Source organism: Nothobranchius furzeri, chromosome 1 (genome assembly GCF_043380555.1).
Source record: "Nothobranchius furzeri strain GRZ-AD chromosome 1, NfurGRZ-RIMD1, whole genome shotgun sequence".
In the NCBI taxonomy this organism is placed as follows: Eukaryota; Metazoa; Chordata; class Actinopteri; order Cyprinodontiformes; family Nothobranchiidae; genus Nothobranchius; species Nothobranchius furzeri.
The window spans coordinates 54,684,228-54,703,162 of record NC_091741.1 but is presented as its reverse complement, the minus strand read 5'-3'; the positions used below and the strand labels follow the sequence as shown (position 1 = coordinate 54,703,162).

The 18,935-nt window shown below is 40.1% G+C and overlaps 1 protein-coding gene across 3 annotated transcripts in view; it reads left to right on the top strand.

The window, feature by feature from the left end:
• tafa5 (TAFA chemokine like family member 5) overlaps positions 1-18,935 on the top strand; it is a 207,570-nt gene that overhangs the window by 100,623 nt on the left and 88,012 nt on the right. For all 3 annotated transcript variants that reach the window (XR_008563088.2, XR_008563089.2, XM_015956754.3), the window contains exon 2: positions 11,764-11,913. Coding sequence is in view for 1 of the 3 variants with exons in the window: in XM_015956754.3 (XP_015812240.1) it covers positions 11,764-11,913 (150 nt within the window). In the remaining 2 variants the exon portion in view is untranslated. The remainder of the gene's footprint in view (positions 1-11,763; positions 11,914-18,935) is intronic.

The window sequence follows — 18,935 nt, the reverse complement described above, 5'->3', positions numbered from 1 at the left end:
CACACGAAGAAAAAACATCTAAAAGGTCTGAAACAACTTTCAAAGAAATATTTGGTTATTTAAGTATTTCTCTCACGTTGCTTTTTCTGTTCATTGCTTCACTTTCAAACATCAATGACATAATTGTTCATGGCCAACCTGCTTTCAGTGATCATCAGGGTCCAGACTACAAATACATTAAAGTCCAGTGCTTCTGTGAAATGGTTTGGATGTTTTCTCACAGGCCTTGTATCATCCTCCTGCTCTTTTACCTAAAGCTGTAATTTACTCTGCTTCACTCTCCTCTCTGTTAGACCCTGCTGTTCAGCTGGCTCTTCCACCTCCTGATTAGCCATGTAAAAAGGATTCATTTAAAAACTAGCCTAGCAGGGCCTCGGGGTAGAGGAATGACATCAAGGTTCTGGTAATGGCAGTGTTTGGAGCCAGAAATGGGATTTCTGACTGGCAGTCTTGGCGTCTGACTCTCACTTCTCATTCTGAACAGCTGTAGCATGCTGGAGTGATATGGCATTTTACCCTGGCATACACACACATGTGCACACACACATACACACACGTGCTCCAGCTGAACAGATGCGATGCCCGTTTCTATCTCTGTCAGGCTGCCACGCTGTGTTTCTGGGTTAAGTGAGGAGCATTTGATGTTTTTGTTTGGAAGGTTTTAACCATTATATGCATCATTTTGATGTTTAGGAAAAATTATGTTCACGTGCCGCAGCGGCTCAATTATTCTTAGCACCTCACAACCCCAGCCATTTGAATACCTTTGAGACATCACAACACTGTTGCATGCTTGATACACACATTTCTCCCAGTATTCATGTTAATTATTATTTTTTCTGATAAATTCTAGAGCTGCATGATAGTTTTATTTCTCTATAAACGGAGTACCTCCTGTTTGTTACTTGCCAATACCAAGTCATGGTTTGGTACAACAGAGAAAAGCTAAATGATCATTTTGTCCCTCTTTAAACAGACAATAACAATAATAGACCATTTCATCTCAAGTAGCTGTTAAACAACAACAAAGCAGCATCTGCCGGCTGGTGTCGTCACTATAAAATAAAAAGCCAAATGATTCTGTCTTTCCTGTTTGCTTCGTCTGAACGTCATCTCCGGCTTTCGCTGGAGAGCCTCACTGTCGAGTGCGAAGCAGCTGGGATGAGAATCAGCTCCTTTAAATACGAGGCCATGGTCTTGAGTCGGAAAAGCGTAGAATGCCTTCTCCGGGTCAAGGACAAGGTCCTGCCCCAAGTGGAGAAGTTTTAAGTCTTGTTCACGAGTGAGGGAAAGATGGGCGGATTGGTGCAGCGTCTGCAGTGACGCGGGCATTGTTGAGTTTGCCATGTAAAGAGAGAGAGCTGAGCTGGACGGCAACACTATTGACTTACTGGCTGATCAACGTGTCTACCCTCTGTAGACCCGCTGCTCCTTCACGCCGAGAGGAGCCAGCTGAGGTGGCTCGGGCATCTAGTTAGGATGCCTCCTTGGTGAGGTTTTCCAGGTGCGTCCAACTGGGAGGAGACCTGATGGAGGACCCAGGACATGCTGGAGGGACTATGTCTCTCAGTTGGACAGGGAATGCCTTGGGATTCCCCCAGAGAAGCTGGTCCAAGTGGCTGGGGTGAGGGAAGTCTGGGCCTCTCTGCTTAGGCTGCTGCCACCGCGATGGAAGGATATTCTGTCTTTCTCCATTAAACATGAATTGTGATCAATGTCCTACAGAACATGTAAGAAAGTTGGATGATCCCCCAAAATATTTTTTGTCCTCTTGGGTTATAAAATATTATGTAGAAAATGTTTTTTTTTCTTTTCAGGTAATCTGATTTGAACGTGTTGCAGAAAATGGAATAAAACAGAAGTCGTAACACTCACGTACCAAACTTCTTAGCTGCACTTGCTTCCTGTTTTCCAGAAACAAACTTTACTACAACTTAGAACCAAATTGGAAAGCAGCCATTCATGTATGGGTTCAGTTGCTCCCCAGATTTGCTTCTTTCATAGCTTTTGGCTGAAACAATGTCAGAAACTAAATGAAACATCTCTACAGGTTTCTGACCAGACTTTAAAGGGAAAAGGCAGGAAGTGCTGCCTGCATGCTGAGTTGTGAACATTGTTGCTTGAGCTCGCAGATTCAGGCCTGAGTTTGACTTTTAGATAAATTAGACGATAAAGCAAAACATAATTGATAACAGGTCTATGAAAAGACTGGAGTGCAGTACAGTTACAGTGTGGTGAATACGTTTTTGACACTTAAGCATCAGTAAGAGCTTTTCCAAGTAGACTGTTGACACGAAATTTCCACCACATGTCAATATCAACTCAAGTATTTATTTCATGCAAAGACATCCAAACATTTAAGTCCATAAATTGAGTTATAAGTAATAAAGTTAAAAGCCACAGGAAAAAAATGAAGCATGAAACTATTAAAATAACAGGCTGCAAAGAAACATATAAAGTTTTTTTTTCTAATGCTTCCAGGAAATAAAGAACAGCAGTGAGAATGAGATAACAGGTGTCACATTGTCCGGCTGGAACTGAGCTGGACATTTGTCAAAACGGCAGAACAATGCAAGCAGAACATGTAAAGCACAGGAGCATGTCAATAAAGTCATATTAAGCTGTACGATCTGCAACAGGAATCTATCTTCTGCCACCGTTTTCATTTCACTGCTGCAGGGTGGCCACACATACATTTTAATCAGCCAGTTGACCAGCCAAGCTGACAACTGCTCAACAGCAGAAGACGATAAGGATGATGATAAATCAGCGCTGCTCAAACAAGCGTTGGGTTAGTTTGAGGATTCCTGCCAGTTGTAGATTTTTCCCACGATTTGTGAGGCTCCAGAAAACGGGATTACCTGTTTCTTTCTTCACCATCCAAATTATTCATGGGATGATGGCACGGAAATTGGATGAAATCCTGAATCTGAAATTTTTAACAAACAACACTGTTTTGATTTTGATTGAGTGGAAATTTATGCGGAGGAGTTGGGTTTGATCTAGTATCTGAGTCATGCTTTTGGGACAAGAGTGGTAGTGTTTTGTTTTTGCTGTTTTTTTCTATTAGTTAGCTGTGTTGACACTGTGCTGTGGTGTCTGAGCCAAAAGGATGCTTTGAGCTATTTATATTTGAAAAGCAGAGTCAGGTATCACAGTTTTAGGTTACTGAGCCCAATTACTTCAAGTTTTATTTTCCAGTCCATGAACGCTTTAAAGCATTTCAAACATGTTTGTTTTCTCCATTAAGAATATATGAACTAAATTAACTAAATGCTGAAATTCACTCATAAAATCTTTAATAGAAGATTTTGCAGGACCGTATAAAGCCAGCATTTGACTGGCAGTTTTAGTCTATATCTATCTAAAGCATGCACAAAAAAAATCATTTAAAAAGCTTGAAAAATATATATTTAATAACAAGCTGAACACTATGTTTTTATTTATAGTTTTTCTTACATTTGTATTACCTTATAGGTAGAATAGAATAGATGTTATTGATCCCACAGTGGGGAGATTCACTTGTTACAGAAGAAGAAGAAGAAAATATCATTTCTATAGCGCCTCTCAAGATAAAAATCACGAGGCGCTTCACAAAAACAAAAAATGTAAAAATATAAAAAATAATTTAGAAAATGGTTAAAAATATATTTAAAATGAGCAAAAAATAGACAATTGTTATAAACAAAATGTTAAAAAAGAGAGAGAGTGAATAGGAAAGAGGGAAATCAGTGGACCCTTAGGAAGGTGGAACTGGAGGGGAGAGCAGAATAAACAGAGTGGTGAAGAAGGTACAGCAGCACAAATACCTGAAAGAATAATTTGACGAAAAATTTAAAAAAGTACACGTATATACACTTAGGCAGTAAGTTATTATTGTAACGTTCGACCTCTAAAAACCACAAATAAAAATGGAAGATCTGGGTTCCAGAATTATGCAGCATATAAGGAACACAGACATACTATGTAAATCGGGTAATGCACAATTGCACATTTACATCCTGAGTATTGCAATGATGTTATTGTGTACCAGGATAAACCCAGTACAGCTTAAACGTAGGTATACTATTTTCAGTGTTGTGCCCGAACGCGTTCATTGAACGGTCCTCTGTAAACTCATTCCTTATTTTATTTATTTATTTTGGGTGAATGTGAACTGAACTCGTTCATATTTTGTCTGACGAAAGTTAAAGTGAGTGCGTTTGTCCTGGCGTGTGCGAACATGTTTATGAAAGCATTCTTTTGACGTTTGTGTAAAATAAACACGTTTCCACCAAAGTTGTTATTTTAAGGTCCTGCTAAATCAAACTTTAAATTTGAATTAAAAAACATTTTCTGCCTTTGGGGGTTGTTTCAGTTCATTATTTCTCCATGGAAGATGATATCCGAGTATGGAATTAACGGGAATCAACCAGGGAAAACCAGTAACATGGGGCTGATTGTTTTTCCTCATGTTACTGGGGGAATATATATATATATATGGAAAAAAAAAAGAACTGTGGACTAGTTAATTTTTGGAACAGTAAATTCAACTGATGAACTAAAAAATTAGTTTGTTTTAAAATCTATGAATTGAACTTTGAACTATTCGTTTTTTAAACAAACTTTCAACACTGACTATTAATAAACACTTAACATTATTTTAACCTCATTCTGCAAAAGCAGAGAAGTTAATAGTTGTCAGGTTCTTTTTTCAGACATGTTGATAATAGTTCTTTTTTGGGGAGAAAAAAAATCAGATTGTTAAGATGCATTACACGTCTGAAGAAAATTATGGACGATTGAAAAATGCCAAGGTATGGTAGAAAGGAAAACTTTTTACATGTCTACAAAAACTGAAAGTAACTCAAAAAAGAAGACGTAGAGAAATTAATTTAGCAGCATAACAGTTATGTCCAGTGCAGGTTCGTACTGGGAAATGGTTTGTTTGGAAATGTTTGATAAATGTAACATCCTAGTGAACATATCTTCAAAGTTGATCATGTGCAACTCTAAAAGATGGTCACTTTGCAAAACTTACCTCAAATTTTACAGACACGTTAAAAAGGAGATAATTGTGGTAATATTGTGAAAGGTATGACATGGTACAGCCTAGGGTTGTCACGGTAACCGGTGAAGCTGTAAACCCCGGTAAAAAAAAGTTGACAATAATAATAACCGTCTTGTTTTAAAAAAATATATATTATCTTGGTGGATTACCGTGGCTGCGGTGTAGGCGCGGTGACCCTTACCAGCCACCATATCATCTGCTGAAGTTGTCGGTGGCACATGCGCACTTTGTTGTTTACAACCTAAACTTTCTTGAAGCTAAAGCTGAAATAATGGCCAAAGGAGGTTTTACGGCCTCATGGAAACCTTTTCCACTATCTTTTAGTTAAACACCTCCACACAAGAAGTCTCAGATGTCTTGGTGGTTTGGACCTTGTACTTTATATGGCAGGTGTGAAACTGTAACAACAAATACACTGCATTTGCATCAATAAGTAAAAACGCACAAAATTCAGAAAATAAATCGTAATCATGCTTCATTGCAGCCACAAACAATTTAAGGATGCCCTTTAAATAATACTTGTAAATAGTTCCTTACGTCCTGGATGAACTCAGTTTTGCAATTTGTATAACTAATTATTCATATAAACATTATGTTATTGTAATACTTACAAGGAATGCCCTTTCTGAACTGAAAACCCGCAGCTGTTAATACAACTCCTCACTTTCTGTAAGCTGCTTCACACTGGCGCGATCGCTGCACGGTGTGGCCTGAACGCTCAACTTCCTGATTCTCTTAAAGAGACAGCGCCCATAAATAAAACATGTGGTAGAGCCAGAACAGGAGGAGACGGCAGCGCTCAGGGCATTTATTATCCCTCAAAGAAGACAAAGTCGGAAGTATCGGCATTTTTTGGATATTTGAAGAATGCCGAGGGACTGTTGATAGAAGACGGCTATCCTGTTTGCAGCATGTGCAGGAAAAAGTGTCTGTGAAAGGCAGCAACACTTCAAATCTCATGACACATCTGCGTGACCATCACCTACAACTCTACAGTCAACGCAAGGCAAGCTAACGCTAGAGTTTTAGCTAAAATGCATGATCCGAGGATTTGGGTTGAGGGAGAATGCAACGAGTCGCTATATAAAGCAGCCGCAGCGCCACTACCTGCATATAAACCGTGTCGCAGACACCGCCATATTGAAATGACGATATGCATTACGGAGCTCCCAGGGGCAGATAAGAGTTGGTCTCTCTCCGAGAATAATTATGAATTTAACAATGATTACTGCCTGATGACATTTTTCCAAATCTGCAAAGCTCACCGGAAGGACACAAACCGAGGACAATATTTTCCTGATATAGGGTTTAGTACTCAAGTAAGGGTAAAAAAGTATCTGATTCGGAGGCTACTTGAGTACTGAGTATCATCTTGTTTAATATTTTTAAAATGATGATGTCAAACAGACAAAAATAAAAAGTTATGGGCAAATATTGGTATTTAAAGACTAAAGGGGAAATATGTAAACAAATAAACAACATATTTACAAAATAACAATTTTAGGCAAAATTTAGACACAAACTGAGGACAATAATTTCCTGATATACAGGGTTCATTTAGTTGTCTGAAAATGTAACACGTTTAAAAAAATACCGCGGTAATACCGAAAACCGTGATAATTTTGGTCACAATAACCGTGAGGTTGAATTTTCACACCGTGACAACCCTAATACAGCCCATCTCCTGAATTATATTGCTCTTAAGGCATCTTTTAAAATTTACCATCACATTTTATGCTGAGCTTTGTAAAGCAAATTTGTAAAACAAATTAACTCAGACTGACAGCAACTGTTGAACCATCTTGTTGTTGGACTTTCCTGGGTCCTCCATTCATTACACACGCACGTATTTAGCAACAGAACACCACTGCTGTGAGAGGTTCTCCACTTAATATTATCAGAGAAGCAGAAACAGCCGGCTGCTACCACTTCAAATTTAGGCCAAACTACCAGAGTCCCAAAAAGTAAAACACCATTTAAAGCCACAGACAACAAAAGATGTTTGGACCTAGAAAACAGTGACTGGTTAGTGCTCTCTCGTTTCCTCTGGCAATGTGGGTCTCTGAGAACATACCCAAGGGGAGGGGTGAGTGTTCTGTGACTATGTTTGCATTCAAAGCATGTTCTTGCATAATTTGCTAAAGGTCATGAAATCATGAGCAGGACCCGTTTTCTTTATTGCTATCAAAACTAGAATTACATAAACAAATGACGTTGATGCAAGGAGCATACCTTAAAGTTTTGGCTTTTTAAAAATCATGGCGTTATGATTCATTTGGTTCAATCACAGTTTTTGCATAACTAACAACAATGTCCAAAAGCCTGTTTAAAAAATGTTAGACTCTTGTCTCCAACTTACACCGATGTCATAAAGAACGTGTCCTTTACAACATCTTCTGCAGGACGTGGGTCCACAGGAGTGGTGCCATGTACCTCTTTCAGGCTGTGCACATCTCAGTGACTACCATCCATCAGTTTGCTAACAAGTCTCCACCCAAGGCCTGGCTCAATGTATCCCTATTGTAAAGAAGGTGTCTTGGTCCTGTGTGTTTATAGTCATTGTAAGGGGCTTATATTTACATTTAGTCAGGCCACTCACACAAAAACAACTTGCTATAGAAGACCACATCAGGTGCCAAACTGTCCAAGTCAACATAGCTTCAGGGATTCTTGAAATAGTCAATCCTACCCATCTAGAGGAGGTGGCGATTCATGAGGGCATTTGGCAAGAATGCCATCTGAACACTATTTGAGCACGGTGTTTCAGACATGTCCCACCAAGTCAAGACCACTGGGCAGACCATGGAGTGTCTGGGGAGATCTTCCATCTAGTCTGGGAACACCTTGGAGCCTCTGAATGGACTGAAGGAAGTAGCTGGGATTAAGGAGATCTGTGTGTTTTCGGTTACGCTGCTGTCCTCATGATCTGGTTCTGGATAAGTGGCTAGGATGGAAAAAGTCTGGCTCAATAATGAAGCTGTTCTATTTACATTAGTTCTAAACAATTTTAAATAGAGAAAGTTTAGATTTACTTTTTTTATTTGTTTTACTTGAAGAAATATTTACTGTATCCTCCTATTTTTAACACAGGGACAGCACTGACCAGTATTTATATTTAATGCCAGGTTTGGAATTTGAATAATCATTATCTAAAAAAAATGCAGCCTTAATGAAGACAGCAAACATGAAGAAGACAGTAATGCAGATTTATGGTAGCTGCAGCTGGGGCGCTAAAACCGAGGCCAGTGTTTGATGGAATGAAGTCCATTAACAAGCTCCAACAACACAAGACAGAAGAACAAGAGTTGAGTTGTCTGATCAGCCAAAGACTTTGAGCTTGTTGACTTCACACATAGTGCGTCAGTGCCACAGCGATCTGTGAGATTACATAAGACACCCAAAAAGTCTGTCAACTGTCGCAGTGGAAGGGCTCCAAACGGGGAGAGGAGGACGCATTGAGTTTGAGTCATATGCACAGAGATTTAGAAACAAATGTGAGGGCTTACATGATGACATGATATCAGGCATCACATATACACAAGTGGGACAGGGGAGTAAAAGGCTATTTGTCTGATGAATGGTAACAGCTCTTTATTTTGTTTTATGATGCTTGCAAAACATGGTGTTTAGCAAGGTTGGCTTTCAAGTGAAGTGGCACATTACGAAAAAGGATTTATTCTTTGAGTTTTCATCCTTTTTTATGCTTGAATGTTTCAATTTTGCCCCTCAGTATGACCAACAACTTGACTGTAAGTGAAGCACAAAGCTAGCTAGCATTTTGTGTGGAAAAAGTCATGGAAATTACTCAATGATCCTAAGTTTTCTTTGTGACTTCAATAATCATGTCGATCCCAAACGAAGATGGTAAGATGAAGGACGACGGTGCTTGGCGGCCCCAAAAGACACCTAATGTATCGGTCCTCTGCCATTTTCAGTGCAACTTTCTATGCTGTCCCTTCAACAAAATATACCAGGTATAAGGAATTATGTTATCATTTTAAAATAAGGGTCCCTTTATTAATGTTACCTAGTGCATTATTAAGCATTAATAAACAAAGGATCCCTTTACTAATGTTCCCAATATTGTTAACTAACGTCCTTAAGGTTAGGACACAGGGCTGGGTGGAGGGGGATCTCCTTAGTAATGCATAACTTAATATTAACATTAATAATATGGTGTTAATATTTTTTTCTAATAACTCATTCATGCTTAATAATGCCCTAACATTAATAAAGGGACCTTTATTGTAGAGTGTTACTGGAAGTATATATCTTTTTGAATTTGAATGTTTAAAATGCTAGCAGTTGCCATTCACTTGCATTGTTTATACTAAGCTAACGCTAACAGAATAGTGCCGGATTAGGAGAATGACTGGGCTGGTTAGAAAAATGCTTTATTTAAATTTTTATAACTCTGGGGATTTACATTTCACTAAGGGGTAGGATATCCATTTAACCAAAAACACTATAGAGTATAACAAAAGCACTGTTTTCAAGTTAATTTTGATCTAACTGCATTGAAACTACCTTGGTGGATGTTGGTTGGCAAGGAGATGATAGAAAGTTGTCTAAAAATGCTTACTCATCTCAAATGCACAATTGTTATTTATCTTTTTCAAAAGAAAAGAAGAAAATGAAGTTTATCTGTAGAAGTTTGTTTGAAACTTTACAGAGAAACAATTTAACAAGCTGAGTATTTGAATTTCCTCAGCCTTTTTCTCAACCTGTGTTCATAGCCACCACAGGAACCTCTCTGCGGATGAATCCTGATAGATCCCCATTACCCTGGGAGTGACCCCCTCACAGCTCAGTTCATTAAGCCAGCCACCCAAGTGTTCAGGACTCCAGTCCGGATTTAATCACAACTTCCATCCTCTTGCCAATCACAATTAGAGCCTGATAAGCCTCTTCAGGATGGCACCCGAGGGCATTTACACACAGACAAAGGTTAATTTGTGAGCAGCAAGGGCCCAGCTAGGAGGCCAAAGGTCACCTGATTGAATACATAGAAGTATGTGTGTGAGCAGACGGTGGGTCTTGGCAGCAATTACAAACTTCATCAGTATTCATGTGTTTCTTTCATGGGTAATAGGTGCATTACTTTGAAAGAGGTGTGCTGATTGCATGTGGCCCTTTATAGGAAATAGCTTGAGGGGAGTGGTTAGGCAGCTGAAATTGTACGGTAATTTCTTTACCGTTGTCTTTAAAAGTCTCTTCACACATGGAGTTCTTTCTGTGAGCTGACTGGCAAATCAGAACCTGGCAGTTCTGAAATCAATTCATATAACCAATTTATGCCATAATTATTTAATCATAGCCATGCTGAAAGAAACAATACGCTTCATCTTAAAGTAGCCAAACACTGGGAAAGACCCACAAATACATGTTTGAATCAGTGTCTGTAAAACTGACAGATTTGAAGCCATTTTTGCGTTTGCTGAGGTTCATCAGTTGTGGTGGCCATCTTGAATCAGATTGTGTCTAAAAGATTTGGTTGGAGATGTAATGATTACTTTCTGAGAGCAATCTGTTAGCACTCTGAGTGTGTGTTGGGTATGATTACCTGCTACGTTTTAGTTCGGTATCTAGTAAATTACTAAGGGTTGATCAGCTGTAGTCTCTTTGAACAGAGTTGAGTTCAAGTTAATCAGTTGTAGCTGTAGAGCTTAGCTGATGGTTACATTCTGAGGGTTTCACTAAAATACATAATTCAGATGTTTTCACAGATACAGGTTTGAGTCAGACTTCAATGTTTTAAGCAAAAAAATGGGTTGCACACGGATTGTGTTGGGAATGTCTCAGACTAATTATTGTAAATATAGTTATTTCTGTGTTTGGTATGTTGATTGGCTGTGGCAGCAAGTTTTAGGTTGATAAAAATGTTATATTGTCTCCAAAAGTGAAATATCCATTAGTAACTTTATGAGAGTTTTATTGAAACATATCCAGTTCACACTTCAACACAACATTGACAACATTTGCACTATAATTAAAATTTTATCCGTCCATCCATTTTCTTGAGCTTATCCGAAGTCGGGTCCTGGTAAGTCGAGACACCCAGACTTCCCTCTCTTCAGCTCTTACAGGGGATCCCTAGGCGTGATTTATAACTTTATATAATAAAAAAATTTATAATTTTATTAAAAACCAAAATGTGCAATTGCCACCAGGAAATGTTATTTCACAGCAAGAGTAGACATTGTTCACATGCAATTCACTAATTTACACATGCATGTGGAGAATGTAAACTGTACACAGAAAGCCATATTGTGGCTGCAGGGCACCAATGTAACCAGCTGTTCCAGCAGGTCGGCTTGATTATTGGTCGATTTTGTTAAAGTCCTTTGGTCTGGATTTCGATTTCATACATTGATGTTTCCCTAAAATTGAAAAGACTGATAAGCAAGGTCGCCTTCTGTATCAGATTGAAAAAAATAAATAAAATGAGTGACTTTTTTTTTCATGTTTGATGGGTTAGGGGAACTGAACATGGAAAGAACAGATGATACACAGATTCTTTTCGTAAAAACTCCTTTTGAATAAGTGAAACACACGCTGTGTTGCTCTTAACCTGATGATGTCTGTGCTAACTCACCAGATCTACACCACAGAGCTTGTGTCAGAATCTACAGAGTAAACAGACCACTTTGTTCTGCCCTGTTTATGACTGCATCATTCTGACCTCGACACCTGTGGTGCTATGTCATTTCCAGGCCAGCTGGCAGCAGGGACATGCGAGATTGTGACGTTGGACAGGGACAGCAGCCAACCACGACGCACCATCGCCAGGCAGACGGCCCGCTGTGCCTGTAAGAAGGGCCAGATCGCCGGAACTACAAGAGCCAGACCCGCCTGTGTGGACGGTAAGAGGAGGGAGGGGAGGTGATCCTGGCTTTGCTTGCTTTGTTTAAGGGGCCACTTAGCGTTTGAGTAGCTCACTCCAGTGACTCGCTTCAGCTCATTGAAAATTACTCAAACATGAACATGTTATTCCTACGGCGTGCTGTACTCAATGGGTTGGCTTTGAAGCGCTTTAAGAACATTACATGTAAAATGGAACCACATCCAAATGTGCAGCTGTGGAAACCGACAGCTACTGGAAGGCCTGGCTGTTTTCTTTATTTAGTGACTGGTTTCTGTGGATAAACCTATAGTGTGGAGCAAAGTGGATCACAAGGCTGTCTTTATGTTAGTAAGACCTGCACCGAATCTATTTAGAGTTGAGTCATTTTCAAAAGCTGCTGCAGGGGACTTTTTAAATCCCACACTAACAGATGGGCTTATTTTTCTCTGAATAGTGACACCATTACTGCCATGGTGTAAGCGGTGGGAGAGTCAGACTGTTCTTATCCTTACTGTCACTTTTTTTTTGCTTTTAATACAATCCTATCCATTTGATATAAAGTTATTTAAATGATACAATAACAATAATGTAGGCTGTTTGGAAGCAAATGGTTGTTTGAGGTTACCGGCTGTCAGTTGTCTAGATATTTTACATTCAACCATTCAACCAACAGTTCAGTGGGCAGATTTGGTGATTTACAGCCGTCACCAGGGACTCAGGAAATGTGATGAACATTTCAGTCTGTTTTCAGACATTTTATCACCCGAATCACCTAGAAACTAGCAACGATTAACAGGATTTTAGGTCATTTTTATGATTAATTGCCTAACAAGTTTTTAAACATTAGAAAAATGTCATACGTAAATAAACGTCCACTGCAAGTGACATCGTGACCAAGAAGTCATTTAAGCAATAATGCATTTAATCAGTAACTCAGTTTACTCACTGTTATGTGAACATAAAAAAGCCTGGTTTTAAAAATGTATTAATTATTTGGGGAGCCTACATCACTCCCCTGTGCTTCTGGTTCACATATGATGTCAGTGATTTTTAAAGAAGCATTTTGATGCCACTTAGCAGCACAGCAGTTAATTTAGGTTTTGTGTGAAAACATGTAGTGGACTCCAAACTGCTCATTCTCACCAAAATTTATGTCATCAAACCAGACACGGAGAAGAAGGAGGGGAAGGAAGTAGTGGTGAAAGTAGTGAAAGGAGGATAAAACATGGTGAAAACCACCATAAATCTGGCCATGTGGAAAGTAGCAGCTACGCTGGAGGAGAACAGACTCTGATTTGTGATCATTTCTATTACAATTTTTTCACAAACTAATAAACCTTGAATTACGTGGCAGACTTAATCTAAACACCAGTCATTACTGAAATTGAAGTACAACATGTGTGTGACTCAGGGTTTAAGGCAAAGCAGAGCAGAAAACAACTTTAAATATATATATTTTTTTGTTTGGGCGACCCGTGAGCTGACCGGACAGGAAGGAGACTTTATAGTTGTTGCAAAAACAACGCACACTTTTCTAGAAAAGGGAATTCCTAAACATTGTTACCAAATCTGTTAATCGCACCAAACAAATATTTCTCACCACCCACATTTAATGTTGAGATATACCTGAAAAAGTTGGGATATTTAAACAATATAGAAAACAGTTACTTAATAGTCATAATAAATGAGACATTAGCTACAACTGACTAAAGCCAAAAAACCTGCAGACAGCTGCAGCAGTGAACATACTGAAATATGTAGGATTTATCACCATGTGCACACAGTGTTGCACCTTCTTTTTTTCAGGCTGTATGGATGAGTCATTTTCAGTTGTGCTATTCCACATGGAGTTAACCTAAACACTTTAATCGTGTGCATTCTTTTGTCAGGGTGTGTTAGGGTTAGGGTTAGCATGGCATGCTACTGCACTTCTAGGAAATCGGACAGCTGTATCTACTTTTAATTACTCCTGAAGAACAGTTGACTAGGTGTGGAACTTAACACTGTCCATTTTGGAACTTAACACTGTCCATTTTGGAACTTAACACTGTCAATTTTGGATTTAACTAAAGGATACCTTCAGGAATATTCCAAACTCTGATTTTATTAACATTAACTAGTAATTATCTGTGTGTGGCAAAGATGGAATTTAGCTTTTGTAGCAACAAAATGTAAAACCTGCTTGGATTTCCCTGAAAGAGCCACAAAAGGGATTAAAACCAGGATAACAGTAATTTGTTTATTTTTTATAAAAAATAATCAAATGTCACTAAGATTTCATCAACTGATCTTCAGGTAACTGTTTGAAGTTAGTGCCAAAGTGTTTAAATTGGATCAAAGACATTCACACCAGTGAGGTGGAATGAGGGTTAAGCTTTAGACCCTGTCCACACGTCGCCGGGGATCTGCCAAAACGTAGATATTTTTCTACGTTTTGGCCTGTCATCCACAAGAAAACGGAGTTTTTTCACACGAAAACGGATCTTTTTAAAAACTCCGGCCAAAGTGAAGATCTGCGTTTTCTCCGTTTTGGGTGTCTGCGTGTGGACAGACAAAACCGGAGTTTTAAGGTCCGCAACGTCACTTTCCGCGACAAAAAAATGCTGACATCACGTGTGCGACCTGTGTTTACACTAGCCGACAGCATGGATGCCCTCAGAGCTGCACTCGCTTTATCAATTGTCCAAGCGCTTTTTGCTTGTTTGTTTTTGCAAGTGGAATTACTGCTCCTTGCGGAAGACCACAGACGAAGGACGAGGTTAAGAACGGGGGAAGTACTGCCGCCTACAGGTCTGGCATGTCCTTAACAACGTATTTATCCAGGTACGTGTGGACAGAGTTTTTTTTTAAAACGAGGTGGTGTGGATGCAAGTTTTTGGAGGGGCGGATGTTCGTTTAAAAAAAACGGCTACGTGTGGACTAGGCCTTAGTTTTTGCTACAGTGGCTGAAGGATGTTGCATCATATATTTGCATTATGAACAAACTGCTTTGGGAATCACTAATACTCTTTAAAAGAGGAACTGGACCTTTCAGAAGCTCAAGAATCACAAAAGTAAATCTACCTAAAACAATTAGTGCTGTGGAGTCACCTTATGGGGTCTCTAGGTTTTACACAGAAAATAATACATTTATTTTCACTTATGATTATTGAACTCTCACAATGATTCTAACAGCACAATTGGTCTATTGGCACTGTTAGAAGAAAAAAAAATCATATTCCAAAACATGTTAAAGAAATCCAACATTTTCTATTAAATCTACTATTTTTACATATCTGTAAAAGAAATGTAAACAGCTAGATTATCTCCAGTACACAGTGAGCATCTAATCATAGCAGCTAAAGAATGTTGTCCTTGGATACTGTCGTGGGAATCAGCCACCTTTCCTTTGTTTCTCTGGCCACCGTTTTAGCTCTTAGAAAGAAGACAAATTTGGTGATGGCAGTCGTCACATCTTTATATGACATATTCACTGTTTTCCAATTTCCCCTGAGAAACAGTCTGTTGCTCTCTCGCGATGTGGCTTCTGCTCACATAGAGGGGGTGTTGTGAGCTCAGGTGAGGGGAGAAATAAATGTCTCTATTGTCACGCCGGACCAGCTATGAGCTGTAACTTTGGATGCCTCGCTTTGCCAGTAATTTTTTGACAGTTAAGGCTTTGAATGGAATGACTGCAGATCCTCAGAGCTCTGATTGATTTTAGCTTCTGATTACATGAGGAAATGGCTTGACCTGACTGTACAGTGTGTGTGGATGTCTTCTTCCACCCACTGATCTTTTTAGTTAGCTAAAGGCCTGTCCTGAAGTGTAATGTTTGTGGTTCCTGCATTTGAGTGAAAACAATAAGTTTTATCTGGTTAACACAACCAGTTGCTACCTGGTTAGATCCACAGTGCACTGCAGGATTTTGTGTAAAATAGATAGTTCTCAACTTTGTTAGTGACCATTTGTTTGAATCTTTATTCTCATGGGGTGGCCCGGGTGGAGCATGGGTGGCTCCATATGGTCATCCCTCACAAAATCATTCTATTTTTATTCCAGAAATTGTGCAATGACCAATTTTCTCTCTTTTTCTTCGAGCCGTTTTGTGGTGGTTAATAAAGTTAAAATCCCATAGTCATCGGCTCTTGTCCTGTCTGACTACAGAGCACTTCTTTGCATTTCTCCTGAAACCACTACTCTTTTTTGGAAATATGGACTTAATTAACTGGTCATTCAACGCGGTTGATAAATTTTTTTCTACGATGAGAACGGAGAAGGGGGCTCCCACCTGTCCCGAGGGGACATTCGCAGCGGGATATGCACTCGATTCTTGGGAGGTCTGGCGAATCGTGTGCCTCTCTCAGTTGTCCATCGAGGACGTGGAAGATTTGTGGATGTTCGGCCTGATGATCACTGGATTTCTGCTGATTGGAGTGGGAGGATATCTGGTTTTCTGGAAATTTGGGAAGACGGGAACGATTGGAGTGCGACCCGTGCCCATGGAATGTGCCGCTCGTGCGGTGACCTCACAGACTGGGACGTTACTCGAGGTGAACCGTAAGCTGGATAATGACATCACGTGTGCGACCTGTGTTTACACTAGCCGACAGCATGTTGACTTCACACATAGTCATCTCGGAGAGGGTCGCCGGACGATGTGGGGATGTTTAGAACGTAAAATTGGCTTCACTGGTGGACATGAATGACCACTTATAGACTCCAAGGCAGAGAGGAAAATTATCTCTGCCTGCCCCAAACAAAGTCATGTTTATCCTTATCTGACACCAAGGCAGCCTCTCAAGGCTGCTTCAACACACCCCCACGAAAGGAGGAATCGTGACAGATGCTGTGTCCCGACCTTCCCCCCCTGCCTTCAGATTGTGACTTCTGCTGAGGTCAGCGACCTGCGGGAAACTCAATGTGCTCTCTGTTCCTTATCTCTCCCTCCCACCTGTTGGTCTGCAGCTGGTTGATGCGCTGTACCGGCAGCTCCCATTGGAGGCTTCAGGATCCCGCCCAACCCCGCCTCCCCATCGAACTCTGATGTTTTGTATCTGTGCTGTCTGTGCTTCTATGTTGAGGAGTTTTTTTGTATAATAGAGTTACTCCCCGCTGGGTCTAACTCTGCTGTGCCTTTTTTAACCTTACCCCCAATTATCCTCATGTAACACCCTTTTCATCTATCTATTAAGGTAGCGCGACTCATGTTGCGAATGACCGCAGTCACCAATTCTTGTCATGTGTCTTACCCATGTATATCTGATCTCTGAATTGTGTGCACTGAAACTCAATCTCGTTTCTCTGTATGTCCTGCACGTGGTAGAAATGACAATAAAAATGACTTTGACTTTGACTTTGATCATCACACACTGGTGAATTTCATCTCCACATTTTACCTATCCCCATGGAGGGGAGCAATGAGCTGCAGCGGTGGATGCACTCAGGAACCAATTGGTGGTTTAACCCCCAATCCAGCCCCTTAAAGTTGAGTGTCAAGCAGGGAGCCATTGGGTCCCAATTTTTAAGTATTTGGTATGACCCGACCGGGAATCAAACCTCGATCTCCCAGTCCCAGGACACTCTACCATTAGGCCACTGAGCTGGTAAGCCACATCTTGGTGCATTAATGCCACCAAATTGAGTGGAGTGGGAGTAAGACTGGGATTTGTGTCAATATGAAAATATAATGAAGAATACAAATACAGAAATGTTTTGTAGACCTGGAGCTGAAAACCAGTGTTAAAGGCGTATGCTGCCACCTACTGGTTTGGGGTGTATAACTCCCAAGCCTTTTGTGGACAATGTAAAGTCAATGGCCCAATCCTAATACTCACACTGCACCCTACAGTCTGCAGGACATGCGGAGTAAGGCTTCGAGTGTGTAGTACACAAGTATGCAAATAATTGCCGAATTGGGACAGTAAGCATTGCATAATCGACCGCAATGCATGCCGGTCACTGTATTTGCTACATTTTTAAAAATCTTTATTAACAGCTTTCAACCAAACAAATCATTGCATTACAAAATGTACATTCATTGCTGTTCACAGTCTAAAACAGTCAGAGCATCTTAAAATTACCTTATTTTGTTTTAAAATACATTTTTTCAGAAAAGAGCCCTTGTTTCGATGATTTAAAAATATGTTTCAAACGAGAAAATAAAAATAAAAATTGGAATTAAAAAATGTAAGGAATGGGAGAAAGAAAATGAATGGGAAATAGGGAAATCAGTGGATCCTGGGAAAGGCGGAGTATGTAGAAAGAGCAGAATAAGGAGAGGATGGTGACGAAGGTCACGCAACAGTCACCCTGAACAGGTTAGTTTTCAGCTTCTTTTTAAAGGAGATCACTGAGTCCACTGATCTCTGGCTAAGGGGGAGAGAGGTCCCGAGTCTGGGGGTCACAGCAGCAAATGATCTGTCACCTTTGGTCTTTAGCCTGGTGCGCTGCACAACCAGTAGGCTTTGATCACTGGACCTCAGGGACCTGCTGGGGGTGTAGGGACTAAGAAGATCACCAATGTATGATAGTGTTTGTCCATGTAAGGCCCTATTGACCAGAACCAGGATCTTGAAATGAACCCTGAAGTTGACTGGCAGCCAGTGAAGCTGGAGGAGAAGCGGTTTGATGTGGGTGTGCTTTGATGACTTGGTCAGAAGCCGAGCACAGGCATCCTGAACCACCTGTAAAAAAGAGTGTGGTCAGCTTCTGCACATGAGGATCGAGAAACCCTACGCAATCGCACCCCTGGATTGGAAGACGCAATTGAGGGGCACAAGGGTGGAATTGTGAGCATTTGGATTGGGTCAATTTAAATGAAAGTAAGTGGGGTGGTAACTGGGGTGTCCAGTCAGATTTTGAGGGTGGCATCTGCTACCCCTGGCCACTCTCTCCACTCCCAATCTGTCTGGCATTTGGTAGAGAAAGGGTAACAACTTTCTACAATTCCTTTCTATACTTCGGTCCACAAGGTGATTTATTTTGAACTATTTGATAAATGAATTAAAGTTGCCAATGCCCAAAGAAGAACATCATAAACCATGAAGAACTACTGATCAA